Source organism: Aplysia californica, unplaced genomic scaffold (assembly GCF_000002075.1).
Source record: "Aplysia californica isolate F4 #8 unplaced genomic scaffold, AplCal3.0 scaffold00442, whole genome shotgun sequence".
Classification (NCBI taxonomy): domain Eukaryota; kingdom Metazoa; phylum Mollusca; class Gastropoda; order Aplysiida; family Aplysiidae; genus Aplysia; species Aplysia californica.
The window spans coordinates 556,256-572,608 of NW_004797712.1; the positions used below are offsets into that span (position 1 = coordinate 556,256).

Below are 16,353 nucleotides of genomic sequence, written 5' to 3' on the forward strand. Positions count from 1 at the left end.
CATGATTTTTATCATTTTTCTTTGAACCCACAGAGAGTTTGTTCTAATTTTGTTTTGGCAATGGAGAACTTGGAAGTATAATGTCATGTCGAGATGCTGCTTAAACCTTTCTTTTTAATTCTTTCTTGTTGAAAAAGAATAAACATTCATTTAAATGTCTGGATGTAGTCTTAGAAAATGGTGTATCTATTTTTCATTTGCTTCTTTTTAATATGTATTATGTCAGGGTGGTGTGTGTGTGTGTGTTTATATGTGTAATGTAAAGGGAAAGAAAGAGATGATGTAATGTTCTGTATTATGTTATTATTGTGTATACATTACATGTTTTCCAACATCATATTATTGCAATGTCTGTGAGATGCAACATGCTATTTTCCACTGTTTGTGTGCTCTTATAAAGAAAAAAATATATTTTCTTGTCTTATTTTGTCTTTTTTTCCCTCTTTTACAGCATCTTAATCAAAGACTTCATGCTACAGATTCCAAGTTCAATTCTATGGAAAATGAGGTGTGTTTTTTTAACATTACGTAAAAATATGAAGCAAAATAGTTTAGTTTTGTTGTATACTTAAATGAGTAAGAGATCACTCCCGTATGCTTGGGTATGCTTGAATTTTGATTTGAGGTTGTTGGGGTTTTTTTTTTTGGGGGGGGGGAACTTTCATTGTTATGTTCATCCACCTCGACAATGTGCTATATATAGCTTTTCAGGTGTCTCATAGCTTCTAGACATTGATGGTGCTTGTATTAGTTGGCCAAAGAGATGTTCTATGAAAGGGATGCATTGTTCTGAAATTTTTCTTTTGCTTTATTTATTTAGTTTAGCTTGGACGTGAGTATCCTGATGTTCTCTCATCTGTCTTGTTCTGAGCTTTTCGTTTTTGTTTTTCAGTTACAAAACTGTTGATCTTGTCTAGTATCTTTTCATAATGATTATGATAATAATGATAACAACAATAATAATGATAATAATTGCATTTATATAGCGCTTATCCACGCTCTTAGGCATTTTCTATGAGCTTTACAGAAATTATACTTTCGTATGTTTTGCTTTCAATTTTCTTTCAGTTGCATGTGTCCAACACATCCCTCATGGAAAGAACGAGCCAGCTGCAGCAGATAAGGCAAGACCTGGAGCGACAGAAGACCGCACACGAACAGCTGGACCAGAACAACAAGCTGGAGAAGGTCAGAAAGTTTTTCTTTTTGACAGAATTTTGCTCTCATTTTTAATTAATAAAAGTACAGCCTCTTGATATTGTTCCACGTCTTCCAACTTTTCTATACACCATTCTCTGTGACTCATCTCCAGGTTCCACTTGGCTTTCCCCCTTGATCTCTTACCATTTGGATTCCAAATCTGCCTTCTTTTTTTAAAGTTCAGTTTATGCAATTTTTACTATGTTACATGCAAGCTAAAGAACTGAATTTTTTGTAACTAAGAAAACAAACTCTTTGCAAACATCCCATGTCAATAATTAGAAAAAAAACAATTTTGATTAAAGTGAAGAAAAAAAGCTCTTTTGTTTTAAAGCATTGGAAAAAAAATTTTTTGTCACTTTTCCCCAGGATCACAATGCCAAGCTCCAGGCAAAAGTTGAAAGTATTCAAGAAAAGTGAGTTATTTGTTTGTGTTTGAGGGAAATCTATTTGATATCTGCACTTGAAATGAACAGTGTGGATGGATGGATTATTAATCTGGTCATCACTCTGATTGTGTTGACATATTTCATTGGTGGTTGGTGGGTGCTCTAGTGTGGTTTGCTATTTTTTTTCTATCGAACATCTATCGTCCTTATCTTTTTTTCTTTTCTTTGTACCATACATTATTCTCTAGAAATACCTCTCATTTCTGGCTATTACATGACCTATCTGTGTTGCACATATCATATAACTCTTACATACAGATATGCTTCATTACATCAACAAAAAAACCAAAGAGCCCAAGTGTATGATGATGTTTTTACCATTTCAGTGAACAAAACAAAAAGCTTCTGGCTTGTTAAAACATCATCAAGTCTCTTGAAAGGAAGCTGTGAGATTTTCCTCCAAAAAAATAACTTTTGTTTCAAATGTGAACTTTGAAGAAGGTTTTCACTTTTTACTATGACAGTTTGACTCTCAGGAGGAAACTGCAAAATTACTCTTAGAACAAATTTGAATGTAATTTTAGGTATAAACTTCAGAAAAAGATCTTGAGAGTAATCCATCCCTCTTTTGGAACATTGACAGACCACTCAAAATTAGAAATAGAATTTGGCAATGATTTTACAGTTCCTTTTTCTTATCAGCAGCCTCAGTGTCATGTAAACTGAGCAGACCGATGTATTTGTTTTGTTTGTATACTTGTATCCCATTTAAAATTGAATCTGAAAAAAAAGATTTGAAATTGTGTAATCTAAATGTCCCTTTTGACGCTGCTAGGTTATTTAAGAGGCGGAACCTCCAAATTAAACTTCTATTTCCAATAGGGCCCTAAAACTAAATTCAAGCATAGCAGCTTTTGCTTGAGGTCTCTAATTACAGATTGTTTTGTTTTTTCAGAGCCATTCACATAACGGACGTTTTTTGTTTTGTTTTGTTTTGTGTTCCCAGACTGAGCCACCAGCAGCACGAGAACCTGTCCTTGAAGCAGCAGATGGACAGCCTCAAGTTGTCTGGCGGGGGACTGCCTGGCTCTGAGGCCAATGAGAAACTGAATGCTATTCTCACCAACCTGAGGGCCGACAGTGAAAGGGTAGGGAAAATGTCAGACTGTGTATGAAAAACCTCTATTCTTAACTCCTTATCTCCAGCAAGGCGCTCCCAGCCGCTCACAGTCAGTACCGCTGTGCCGATGAGCTGCTGGCAGAGGCTTGGGCAGATTCTTTTACGACAAATTCGATGTCAAATTAGTTTCGCCAAAAACAGGTCTTTTTTATCAGGAGTTCTTTCTTTAGATGAATAACTATTCAACTAGGTAAATTTGTTTTGATTTATTGACCACATACATACAGCAATTCTTTCAAATACATATACACCCATAATCTGACAAAGAACGCATAAACAAAAGACAATCACTTCGGCTAATGATCACATTTGTTGTTGAAAAAGGAATCACTATTCAGTATATTGGGCTGCAAGTACCATAAAATTTTTTACTAAAGCTAAACTATGGTGCTCAATGTCATGTGACCTAATGCAGTTGCGAGCGCCGTAAAACCTTACTAAACTAAAAGCTAAACTAAACTAATCAACTAAATTTGAATAAATGTTTTCTGTTTCTCAACTTATTCTCAGGCGCGGGCTAGCCTAGAGGAGAGGAACACCTCTCTGGTGGAGCAGGTGGCGAGGCTGAAGGAGGAGGTGCGGAGCGGGGAGACGCGCAGAGCCACGCTAGAGCAGGAGCTGAGACGTCTCCACGAGGAACACAGCGACATGGTGAAGAAGTTGTCGCATGCCGAGGCCTCCTTACAGATGACCATGAGGGTGAGTGAGAGAACAGTTGGGAAGAAAGGTATATGAGCCTTTTCCTGCAGATGACAAACTAGATTGAGTGAGAGAAAGGTGGGAAAAAAGGTATAAGAGCCTTTTCCTGCAGATGACCCACAAGACTGAGTGAGAGAAAAGTGGAAAGAAAGGTATATTATTAACCTTTTTCTGCTGATGACCATAGCTGGGAATGAGTGAAAGTTAAAAAAAAGTATATTAAACGTTTGCTTCAGATGACCATAGCCATGAGTAAAAGAAAGAGGAACGAAAGGTATATTAGTGTTTTGCTGCAGATGGCAACTTGGTGAGTGAGAGAACGTGAAAAGAAAGATATATTAGCCTTTTTCTGCAGATGACCATAGTGGTGAGTGAGTGGATTTTCCTTGGACTGTCTCGGATTCGGCAGTTGGAAATTTCAGGGCCTTATTACAAACACTGCACCAAAACTAATCCCACTTGATATGATTTTGCTCATTTTTATGAATCCTCTGTTATAACATTGGGTGTCCTTGACTGGGTTTATAAAAGGTTGGCAAGCCTATTTGTGTTTTGTGGGTGGTTGGATGACGCCACTGGTAGGTACTTTTACTTTCACTCTGTTCTGTCTGTCTGTCTGTCTGTCTGTCTGTCTGTCTGTCTGTCTGTCTGTCTTACTTTTTCCAAGCACTAAATGACCATCATTATGTCGATGTTCTTCTCTTTACTCAAACAAACAAACAAACAAACAAAGGTTTGTGTTTCCTCAGTCCAAAGACCAGCTGGAGCAGGAGCGAGCCCAGCTGCGTGTGGAGATGGAGAAACTACAGCAGCGTTACCAGTCCACGCACGACAAGTCAGTGGAGGCGCAGGCCCGGGTCTCGGAGCTGGTGGACCGGCTGGAGAAGGCGGAGCACTCGTCTCTGTTCAGCACGCAGCAGCTGGCCAATACCTCGGCTAACATGCAGGCTGTCACAAAGTCAAAGGTTTGTCTGTAGTGACGAGAGAGAGAGACAGAGAGAGAGAGAGCTAAATTAAACTACAGTTGAAATTGTTAAAGATGGCCACCCATCATTGAGCAGAAGACTGGCCATCTCAGACAGGTGGCTGTCTTATACAGCATGGCTGTAATGTAAAAAAACGACACATTTTTGTTGGCACTTGGCAAAAACGACTATCTTTACTGCATTATGACATGGTTCATTAAAAAGGTATGATTTCTGAAGTGTTTAGTGTATATGTACACAGTTCAGATAAAAACCTTAAGCTAAAGAAAAAGACTATGAGGAATTAATAATTATGTGGGATTGTTTTCTGTTGTTTTTCTTACCCTTCTTGATTTTTTTTCCTTGCAAACCTTTTATACATTTCATATGTATGTATTGTTTTGTCTTGCAGACTTTCATACATTTCATGTGTGTGTTTTGATTTGTCATTTGTCAGTCTGAGTTGGACGAGTCTATGCAGCAACTTCAGATAGACAACGCACGGTTGGAGGCAGAGCTGAAGTATGAGAAGCAAAGAGCGGACATGTTGTCCCAGGACTTGCAGGACTCACAGAAGGTATGCAGTTCGATTCTTATGTGGGTGGTGACGAGTTTGAGTGATGTGTTGGTGGTTTTAATCTTGGTGATGCTTTGAGGTGGTGACTTTGAGTGATGCGTGAGTGGTGGTGAGTTTGAGTGATGTGTTGATGGTTTGAGTTTGAGTGATACATGGGTGATGGTGAGTTTGAGTGATATGCCGATGGTTTCAAGCATAAACTTGCTGAATTTGGGAGTTCTAAAAGTTTCTGATGGCTGATCCTAAAACAACTTATCAATGATTACATTGGTTTTTTTATACAGTTGAAATTATCCAAGACGGCCACCCATTGTCAAGGAGAAAATTGGTTGTCTTAGGCAGGTGGACATCTTGGACAGTAACATAGAAAAAAATGCAAGGTGGGAAGTGTTTGTTTATACAATAAATGATTGTCTTGTACAGGTGGCCGTTTGAGCAGGTTTGACGAAACTTTCCTTTCATCTGTCCTTATTATTGTTTGTCTTTTCCTGCCCCTCTTTTTGCATGGCTCTACTGGAGATGGATATTTATTTGCAGGTCCTGCCTCTTAAAGAATTTTATAGTGATTATAGTGCCTTAAATCTATGCCATCCCTCATCTGTATCCTCTTCTCCATCTCTCTCTCAGGTGCGCAGCAGTCTTGAAGCCCTGTGTGCCAATCTCAAGTCAAGCTCAGCGCACTTGGAAGAAAAGCTTGGGGTAAGATGTCTTGTCTCCGTCTATGCTGTTCTCTCTTGTATTCCTGCCCTTGTGATGATTCACAGTTTGTGGCTTATCTGTTCCATGGTGAACTCCTTCCCCGTCTGTTTGTCAGTGGCTACATTATCCAGCAATATAAAAATTGTAGCAATGAAATAAGGGAAAGAGTTTCTTTATTTAAAGACTGTCTCTGATGAGGACATAAATTTGTGGAGTGTCTGATTTCATTTCTCTTCATGTAACTCTGCACTCTTGGAGATTGATCTGTGTGACTGCTGCTGTACTCTCTTTCCTAAGCCTTTTGCTTCCATGGCTACAACATTACAACACAGTAAGTGTAAGGCCTTATCAGGGCTGATTCTTAAGAAGATAATTCAGAAAAGGTAGAGCTTTTGATTTTTTTCCTTTGTAATTGATGACTTTTTGAATGCTCAGTGTAAGACTCCATCATACATCATTTTTCAAAATTATTACGGAGTCTTTCTCTAAGCTGTCGATTAGTGATTGGCATTTGAAATGCTGGGTTGTGTTGTGAAATATATTTTCATGATATCTGCCTTATTATGATCATAACTGTGTGCAAGTGTGGCTTTTGCTGTACCTGTTTTCAAAATGATTTTTCAATTATTGTCCAGATTCCCACTTTAGCCTCTAGTTTCATCATTATAAGAAGTTCTTTTTCTCATAAAATTTGGAGTTTTGGGATTGAAGTGCAAGGATGTGAGAGGGGAAGGTTATAATTTGGGGTTACAGTTGAAATCATGTTAATTCATCCTGGACTCTAAATCTGATCTTTGACCTAAAGTTCCAAAACTATAGAACAAGATTTTCAACAAGGGAATCTGCACCACCCCTTGTCAGTGCAGTGCTGGTATCTGTTGTGCTAAGGTTCAGCTTCTCTTTATTGTAAAACGAAAAGCAAAAAAACCAAACTAATTAGTTTTTCACATAATATCTTTTCGTTCCAAACTAACCATGTGTGTTGGTTTCTTGGGGTGGTGGGAAATGAGTTCTCTCTGTTGTTAGCTTGGGATTTGTTTTCAGTCTGAACAGAGTGGCCTTGAGGACAGTAGGCTGGACGTAAGTGACCTCGACCATCTCGTCTCAATGCTAGTTTGACCTCGTAGTTGCCTCCTCCAAACGAAGACTGCGAATAATCGTACTAAGATTTACTCTGTTGCTTCTGAACTATCCCACAACTAAGTTCTTCTGGTCAGCAAAGAAGTGTGTTTCCCTGATTGTCCACTGTTTTGTTTGAGTGGCAACCATGGTCACGTGTCTTTGCTGTTCCGCTGTTGTGGGATTGTGAGAAATAACAGTGTTGTTCTATCCGATTTTTCATGGTGTTTGCATTTATACCTAGTCACAACATCCTTCTCTTAACAACTCCTTATGTACGATAATGGTTAAGCCATATATCAAATATCATTTTCATTTTCTTTTTCAGAACTAAATTTTGTCATTCATCCTGGCCATTATTTTGCTTTCAAATTACTTAACTGCAGATTGCAGGAAACAAACAATCAGAGAGACTCCTCTGAAGTTACTTGTAGTCTGATGCAGCTGCTTTTTCTACAGCATTTTGTTGCTTTTGGCTTTTCTTTTTTACCATAATATAATGTCAGTCACTTATGCAAAAATAGAAGAAAAAAAAGACAGGCTGATGCTGTTGGAGGTTAATTTTTTTCTTCCCATGACTAGACATTTGACATGTGACAAGGATGTTTGTACTCTTTAATCTTTACCCCCCCCCCCCCCCCCAAAGGTGAATTATTACAACATCTATGTTAGTTCCTGTTCTTGATTTATTTAGAATGGATTTCTCTTTATATAATTTGAAGAGACACTAGCTTCTCAAACTGGACCTGTGTTCTGTCCTCCTCTAGTCTTTTTTATTTCCCCCACCTATAAACTTTTCTATAGTTTCATGTTATTCATTTCATCGCTCTTTTTCATCATTTTCTAAAAATCTTTTCCACCACTCCTTGCACTGACACTGAGAAAAATCTTTCTGGATTTTTCCCCAAACAGTGTACCACTACACGGATACGTCTCTGTTATCTACTTGCTATCCCTTTGAATTCTTTTATATAATATTTTCATTCATCCTCTTTTCAGCGTTGTATCATTCTGACAGTGAAATGTTTGCCAAGAAATTTTCATCGGATTTATATCGTGTCTAAAAGCGAAGGGGAGATGGAGATTCAAAATCTCTCCTGCATTATAGCATGCTTTAGGAACAAAATTGTACTGAAAACTGAGGATATTTACTTGTCCTTTCTCGAATTAAAAAGCCATTAAGTGGTGCTTCAGTTGTTGGGAATGGGTTCTTGTTTATTTGTTTGTTTTTGTTGTTTTTTATAAGTTGGAGGGGTTGGGGTGGCTCTTCCTCATGTCCTATTTGGTCTCTGGCACGTTCACCTACGTTATGTTATGTTTTATGAACATAGATCTAGCTTTATCAGTTTTCAGAGGAAAAGGTATTTTTTAAAGAATTTATTAGCCCCTGATATGATGAATACATCCCACAGTGATTTTTTGTGAGCATTCTTCCATGAACCATCTTGAAGAAAAATAGCTGTCTTTTTAACTATATTATTTACTTATTATTTGGACGGAAGCCTTTGAAAGCAACTTGAAAATAGTACTTTGAGCTGTTTGCATTGTGTAAACATTTTCTGTCGGGCCAATCAGGAAGAGACGGCATCTCGAGCCATTTTTCAAGCTGAGGCGCGAGAACACAAGTCTTTGTGGGACCACGAGATCAAGTCCCGCTCCAAGATCGGGCTCAGGGTGAGTGAGGGTGATGCTGTTCTGTATCCTGGGGGAGGGGTGGCAGTGATATCACGCATGCTTCATTGATGGCATCACTACAGTGTCATGCATGCTTGCTTGATGGGAGCTCTACAGTGTCATGCATGCCTGTTTGGTTGCAACATAGCAGCGTTATGCATCTTTGCATGGTGGCTAGCAGCGTTATGCATCTTTGCATGGTGGCTTGTTTGATGCCAGCACAACTGTGTTATGCATGTATACTGAATGACAACACTACAATGTCATACATGCATGTTTGATGACAGCTCTGCAGTCATGCATGCTTGTTTGATGGCAACGCAGCAGCGTCATGCATCCATGTGTGGGAGTGAGTTTTGATGGCTACAAAGCAGTGTCGTGAAGAAGACTTTGTTCCTGAACGGCTGAATTAAATCATTCAAGTCAGTGGTTCTACTTCAGTCCCCATCCAGTGTGCAGAAAATTCTTGTCTGGATTTGTCACGTTGTCATCTGACGTGATGTTTTCATGAGTTGAATCCAATTGATCATAAAACAAACGAACTCATTTGATTTTGGACGACCGGAACAGGTTGTGCCCAAATTCCTGCAAAATGGGAAAATCTAGCCAAATCAGTCACTGCCGTTTTTGAAGTCATGCAGAATTGACCAGGAGTCGCATCACTTCACACTGGATGCATTGTGAGTGCTTTAGCGGTAGTAAAAGTTTTATGACACTTGCTACACAAATAGGTCATATAAGTGTTGAAGATTAAAGGTGTTACCAGAGAGTAACATACAAAGAAAAAAGGGAGGAGAGATAAGGACGATAGATGTTTGATAGGAAAGGATGAGGAAACCACATGGGAGCACCCACAAACCAACCATATTTTGGATGCACACTGTCTTCCCTCGTCTCAGTGGACCAGTACAGTTCACATGTGGCTGTCATGTTCAGATGCCTTACTGTTGCACCTACTTCACAACATCCTGTGAGCTGAACTGGTGCTCCAAACTCAGCTCTGTTCTCACCGGTTGGCATCTTCTCTCACTGCATGCTCTTGCTGGAGGCTTATTCATTTATACTTATTATTTAGCAAATCGTGCCAGATGAAAAGAGGTTTTTGTATTCGTGGCACATCATATCTGTGCAGTTGATAGTCTGTGGCGACTCAGTCAAGCATGTCCTTCACGTCTTCACTTCTCATGAGCTGTCACTCATAATCAAAGTTGATCAGTACACCATTCTCTCGTTCACACTATGCATGATTGATGAAAACAGTTGTGAGCATGTGTCTGCAAATTCTGAAAGCTACGAGGATGATCAGCACTTGTTGCCATTTTGTGTCTTCGATGCATGATGGACATAGCTTCTGACACACATCATGACTCCAATGCTGGACCATTGCATCAACATGTATCTCAGTTCACTTGCACTTGAAGCTGTTCAATAATTTATTTATTTCTCTCACCCAGAGTGGAATTTGACACGCATCTGCATGCATATTTATTCACAGTTTTTTTTGGGGGTTTTCACAGTACCATAAATACTTACGTTGTTAAGCTTCACACCAACATAGATAACTTTGGTACGGAGCCCAACTCGATATTCTACAACTTCAGTTGCTCAGGAAGTTCTCAAGGCTCCCCAATCTTTTGTGTTGAATAATATTAGTGTTTGAAATGGGCAATTAAAATCATACAACAGGCAAACCTACCCCAAAGAATTCATGTTTGGATAGTCTTTCCACTTTTACCCTCTTTATGTTCACCTTGTGTCTGACTAAATGTTTTTATCTGTCAATATGTAACAATTGTTACATCTTCACTCTAGATCATGTATGAATTATATATATACCTGTAGTAGATGTAAGTATATATAGCTTCACCCCTCTCTGTGGGCGTGGACTGCTATGCTTTCTGTATGTTAACAGCTCTTTTCTTATCATAGTTTTAGTTTCATGTCATGTATCTCATATTTTGTCATTGCATCAGCCAAATCATATATCACTTTCACTTACTCATTATGAAATCCATTTTATAATCTTTGGTGCCTGAATGGCATGCATGGTTTCTTTCAAAATGGCTGTTCTGCTTGCTGTTTTTTACTTTTTAACCAATGTTTTAATTCTTTCATTTATTCATTCCTTTATTTATTTATTGTCTATTCATAAACTCTTTGTTCATAAATTGATCATTTACTCTTCTTTTCATGAATTCTTCTGCTCGCTTATTATCATAAATCATTATAGTTCAAAAATTATTTTTCTGCTCATTTATCAGTCTTCTTTTCATATATTTGTTTTTAAAAGCTTGATCATTCATTCTTTTGTTTGTAAATATTCTTTCATCTACATGTAGAGCTACATGATTTTTAAATTTTTTTTTAAATTGTACAATCTTTAAGGCATTTGACCCTTCTTTTGTGTTAGTCATAAATTCATCATTTCATTCGAGCATTCGTTCTTTTGTTCATTCTTCTGTTTAATCGTTTTGTTCTTTTGTTCATGGATTGTTATTTCACTCAGTTGCTCATCCTTTCCTTTGTTCATTATCATTTATTTGTTTATTCTGTTTTTTATGATTAATTATTCTATTAATTTTATTATTTCAAATATCAATTATGTAAATGTATATATATAGTGTACATGTACATTAAGTTTTCATTAAGGATGATCATATATATATACTTTCTTTTTACTGCATGGTGCCTTGCATTCACAACTCAATCCCTGAGCATGGGTGGGTCACAATATTTGTCATCCACAAAAGTTTCCTACTGGTCATGGTTATCATCCTTATGAATTTTCTGCAGGTCACATTTTCACATTTACATCTACATGAGTTTTCTGTGGATCACAATATAAACGCTTGTCATCCATTTGCATGAGTTTTTTTGTTTTACATGATGCTCTTTCATGGTTTGCATTTTCCGTCACAACATACTGTAACGTTTATGCTGTGTTAGTTTACATTTTAGGTACTGAAAAGATTGAGTGTATAGCTAATAAGGTTAATGTTTACCAGAATGTATCGGTTGCTATGAGTGCTTGGAAACAAGTGAGGTCCGGCGGTTTGTTGGGTCAAGTACGTGTATACCTTCTGGGTGTCTCATTTCTAGAAGCCTTGGTAGGTACTGTTCCAAATTAAAACTAGGGGCTCCAATTTTAAAAACTTTCATCAGTTGGATGAACCGTGGCGAAAGTACCTGCGATCTACTCAATGGAAGTTTAAGAAGACCGCTCAGTGTCACTTCTGTGGCAGTTTTTCCTATATGAAACCTGTTTCCCTTTGTAATCTGACAAAGTCTTTCTTTATGACCCCTGCCCCACCTTCCATCAACTGTTTGTTAATTAAAAGTTAAGCTGTCGACTGTTTTCCGGAAATGAACTGATTCAGAGTGAGATTTATAGAATGAATTAGGACATACTTGAAATCAACATGCTTCAACAAACCTATTTTATATGACGCCCCCTTTTTGAAATATTATTATGATTTTTATTACTTTTATTTGTTTAATATTAATATTTTTACACCCACTTTGAGTCCACGCTGTTTCACCTCATTTCACTTTCAGGCAGTCTATAATTATTTTTGTGTGATTTGCTGTCATTTAGCAACTCTCAAGCAAATTGTTTAGTATGTATATAATTGACAAAAGAACTGAGAACCTTTGAATGGATTTGGGTGTTCTTGAGTATTGGAAATGTACGTGTATATTTGGGTCTGTCTTTGTGTCCTACTCTTAGTGTCTGTGTGTGTGTCTGTACCCCTGTATCTGTCTGTCTGTCTGTCTGTCTGTCTGTCTGTCTGTCTCTCTCTCTCTCTCTCTCTCTCTCTTTCTCTCTCTCTCTCTCTCTCTCTCTCTCTCTCTCTCTCTCTCTCTCTCTCTCTGTCTCTCTCTCTCTCTCTCTCCATCCCTCTCCCCTCCATGTGTGTGTGTGTGTATGTGTGTTAGTACATTCTCATAGCTCACTTGGGGTGCCATTGTTTATATAAGTCAATTGAAAATGTGTGCCAGGGACTAGTGATGTTGAATCTGTGATGTCTGTGTCCCCAGATTGCAGATTTGGAAAGAAATAAGCAATTCTCAGAGTCCAGATTGGGAGAGGTAAGTAAACATTAAAATTTGGGAGTACATATATTTTCTTACAAAATTTCAATTTTATCAGCAACAGTATTCACCCTTTTTATACTGTTTTGTTTTTCTTCTTCTTTTTTTGTCAGAATTGATCGAAGTAAATCTGGTAAACTATCCTCCATTCCAAATCAGTTGTTACTCATATCCTCATGCATCTGCTCTCAAAGGAAACAACATGCTAGATCTTGTGTTACTGTCTGCGGATTTTCTTTTACATTGAATAAATTCAACATGTAGACGTGTCTTGGAAGGCAGAGGCGGTAAATTGGATTGAACTCTTCGGTCACAAGAGCTTCTATGAAGTTGTGTGAGCTGATCGGCGGGGGGGGTATGTTGTATGATTTTATATTAGGGTTACTTTATACTGGTGTTGGATTTACCCCTTTGTCTGTGTGTAATATTATAGGTTCGTTGTTCGCTAAGTTGATATTAAAGAGCTGAACTGCATCGTAGTTGACCCTGATTCAGATCCTGAAGGGGACATTCCTGATCTTGGATTTTTAGGGCATTTTTTAGGCTCCTAACTTCTCATCTTTATCCTATCAGAGATGGATGTTAATTCACTAGGTCTTATCTATCGTCCTTATCTCCCCTTCTTCTTTTTTATGTTTATTACTCTCTTGTAACACCTCTAATCTTCTGGCGCTCATACGACCTCATGCAGTTGCGAGCGTCATAAAACCTCTACTAAAACTAAAGTGGTCTTGCCTCTTAAAATGGAAGTCGTTACTTCTTTTTATAAAGGGTGGAAAACACAAACTGTGCCTTGGCAAATTCTAATAATGGGATATTGACCAACTCATCTTTTGTGTTCTCAGGAAAAGAGTCGTGTCAACCTGGTGAATGAAGAGAAGCGGTCACTGGAGGCGAGGCTAGGGGAGGAGATGGAAAAGTAAGTGACCGATACCTCCCGACTGTTTGTGTAAGACTCCGCCGTACACCATTTTGAAAAGTGACTACTGATTGATTCTTACACTGATTAGCTGATCTGCTCGTTTTCCACCTTGTTTCTGATTTTTGTTTTATGGTGTCAGGAGATTTTTTCTTAAAGTCATGGCCCACAATGCCAATAATATGTTTTCTCTTTAAATACCTACTCTCAATATTTACAGGAATGGGGATGTACTTTAAAAAAAAATATAGGTGTTTAATTCCCCCAACAACACAGTTTGGACCATTTAGGAGGCGGGTTTTGACCCTGCCTGTCACTTCCTGACAGTTTCACCATAGATTATACAGACAGACCATTTTACAAAAGTACGAAAGAGAATCACCAACGCAGTGGGGCAATATGAAGATCTAGTGACCACAATGAAGAGACGAAAACTAAAATGGCATGGGCATGTCACAAGATCCACAGGACTTGCCAAAACAATCCTGCAAGGAACCGTACAAGGAAAGAGAAAGAGAGGAAGGCAGAGAAGGAGATGGGAGGGCAACATTACAGAGTGGACAGGAAAGACGATGGGTGACAATCTGAGGAGAACAGAGGACAAAAATAGATGGCGAGAGCTGGTTTTCCAATGCAGTGGTGCCCCAACGGTTGCCCCAACCTCGGGATAGAAGAAGAAGAAGAAGATACATAAATACTCTAGTTAATTTATACACATATACTCATAATTTTCACCATTTGACTGAGAATCATTGCTACTCTCTCGTATTACTCATAACTTATTCTTGTAACAGAAGAATTTGGCGCTTTTTCTTTTAATCGTGATCTTAATCTTGTGCAGAAATCAGCAATTACAGAAAGATGTAAACACCTTGAAGCTTCATCTCAAGTCAGCAAAGAACAAGATGAAGGTGAGTCTTTTGGATTGTAGGAGAGTCTCTCTATTTTGTTTCAGTCTCTTCTGCCTCTCATTTCCAGCTGCAGTTAATGGTTGCCTGGGGCTATAAATCTTTTTTACTTTTTAACTTTCCTTTTCAAATTTTGGTATTTGTATGTTAAAAATGAAAGTATGAGCGGTTTTTATTATTTATTCAAAACTGAAACTGAACATAATTGCAAATAGATATTATTGCCTTTAGAATTATTCACAACAATCTTATGAACCAAAATCTGTTTCAAATTAAAAACACATGCTCATTTATCTTTTTTATACTTATGGGTCAAAATATTTATTACACTTTTTCTTTAAAATTAGAACTGCAAGCATAATATGAACCTTTTTCTTTGTAAAACTCTGTTGGAACGTGTTACCACTTATCAAAGGAGATATCGGCAAATGAATTAATTTTTTCTCTTTCTGGCTGGTGATTGGTGCTCTGTTGTTCTCTGCTGGTTGAGAGTTCTAGAATTTTCTCATTTAATAATCACTCATAAAGTGGTGGAAGGGTTACACAATTTTCTCCTTTACTTCATTTCTTGAGCTCAGGGGATTTTGTGTTTCTAAGTTTGCCTCCATAACTATTTTTCTCCTCTTTTTGTTTTCCTTTTCTTGCTACAAAATTTATGACAAATCTCCCATCCATCTTTTGTACTATTTTTTAAGAATCTGGAAGAAAGAAAAAAAGTCTATTGAAGACAGAGGTGTATCTTTGAATCTTGGGAAAAGCCGCCTAATATATTATTATGGCTCCTTTCGTCTAAGCAGACGGTCAATTTAGCTTAAGATGGTCTCAAGGTTGTCTTCATGCAGCTTCTTTCAACGCCGCTTCTTTCAAAGCCGCTTAATATATAACGTGTATTTGACCTGTTTTAATCTTGAAATCTAATGTTGCTTGGTATATTTTGGACTTGCTTGTCAATATTTTTTATCGAAATTTGATTTGTGTCTGTTACTTATCATTGTATCCAGTTGAATATGTTTATTGTTGTATGATCTTGTATAGAATTGAGTATGTTCCTAATCACGTGACCTTTTATAGGGGCGCTCCCTTTGCTCAGTTGGTATCATGCTGGACTATGAGGCAAGGCCCTGGTTCGAATCCCAGATTGGGATTTCTTGAACTTGGGCAGTTTTGTGGGGTTTTCAAGGCTCTCACCCATTTGGCTCGGTCCTATTGAACACGGAAGTTAAATTTGGAGGTCCCACCTCTTAAATAATCTAATATTGTTGATAAGGTGTTACACCATGTGTAAAATTGAGTTTGTTTCTTTTGATGTGATAAGATGACCATATGATAACCATGTATAAAATTGACTTTGTTCCTTATCATGTAACCTGGTACAATGAAGTATCAAGTAAAAAACAACAAAGTATCAATGTTGTGTGCGAACTTTGGTTGTGCCTTAGGGGGTTGGGTCTCCGCGGGCAGACCCCAGATACTCAGACTTCCGGCGGGATGTGGAGAACACCACTACGCATGCGTCGACGCCAAGAGCACAGGTAGCCCGTGGCTTCTAGCGTGCACCAGCACAGCACAGTTTGATGGGCCTCTTAGTACCCCTGAGTTTGACTTTTGCTTTTGTGTTTGCTTTAGACAGAGTGAAATTCATGCCACATTTCCACCCTTCTCGGCCACCACGCTCCGCACACCCCCCCACACTGCCACATCCTCACCAGACCACACCCCCACATCACTTTCCTTACCTCGTTTTACACCTCCACACCGGGTTACTGCCTCCCAAACCTGCTTTTTTCCTCCTACCACTCTCCACACCACCTCCCACACTATTTCCCACATCACACCACTCCACACACACCATCTCACACACCAGCTCCCACCTCTGACACCCCCACACACCACCGCACCGCCTCTCACACTATCTTCCACATCCTCATACCA

The 16,353-nt window shown here is 38.4% G+C and overlaps 1 protein-coding gene across 3 annotated transcripts in view; it reads left to right on the forward strand.

The window, feature by feature from the left end:
• The window catches only part of LOC101860039 (ankyrin repeat domain-containing protein 26), a 31,755-nt gene that overhangs the window by 4,154 nt on the left and 11,248 nt on the right, over window positions 1-16,353 (forward strand). The window contains exons 6-17 of one of the 3 annotated variants that reach the window (XM_035971481.1): window positions 452-508; window positions 1,069-1,188; window positions 1,570-1,616; window positions 2,596-2,737; window positions 3,280-3,468; window positions 4,218-4,433; window positions 4,891-5,010; window positions 5,638-5,709; window positions 6,754-6,789; window positions 12,541-12,591; window positions 13,440-13,513; window positions 14,355-14,424. In XM_035971481.1, the coding sequence (XP_035827374.1) occupies window positions 452-508; window positions 1,069-1,188; window positions 1,570-1,616; window positions 2,596-2,737; window positions 3,280-3,468; window positions 4,218-4,433; window positions 4,891-5,010; window positions 5,638-5,709; window positions 6,754-6,789; window positions 12,541-12,591; window positions 13,440-13,513; window positions 14,355-14,424 (1,194 nt within the window). Of the gene's footprint in view, window positions 1-451; window positions 509-1,068; window positions 1,189-1,569; window positions 1,617-2,595; window positions 2,738-3,279; window positions 3,469-4,217; window positions 4,434-4,890; window positions 5,011-5,637; window positions 5,710-6,753; window positions 6,790-8,403; window positions 8,503-12,540; window positions 12,592-13,439; window positions 13,514-14,354; window positions 14,425-16,353 lie in introns of all 3 variants that reach the window. The other 2 variants (XM_035971480.1, XM_035971482.1) reach the window with 2 other exon arrangements.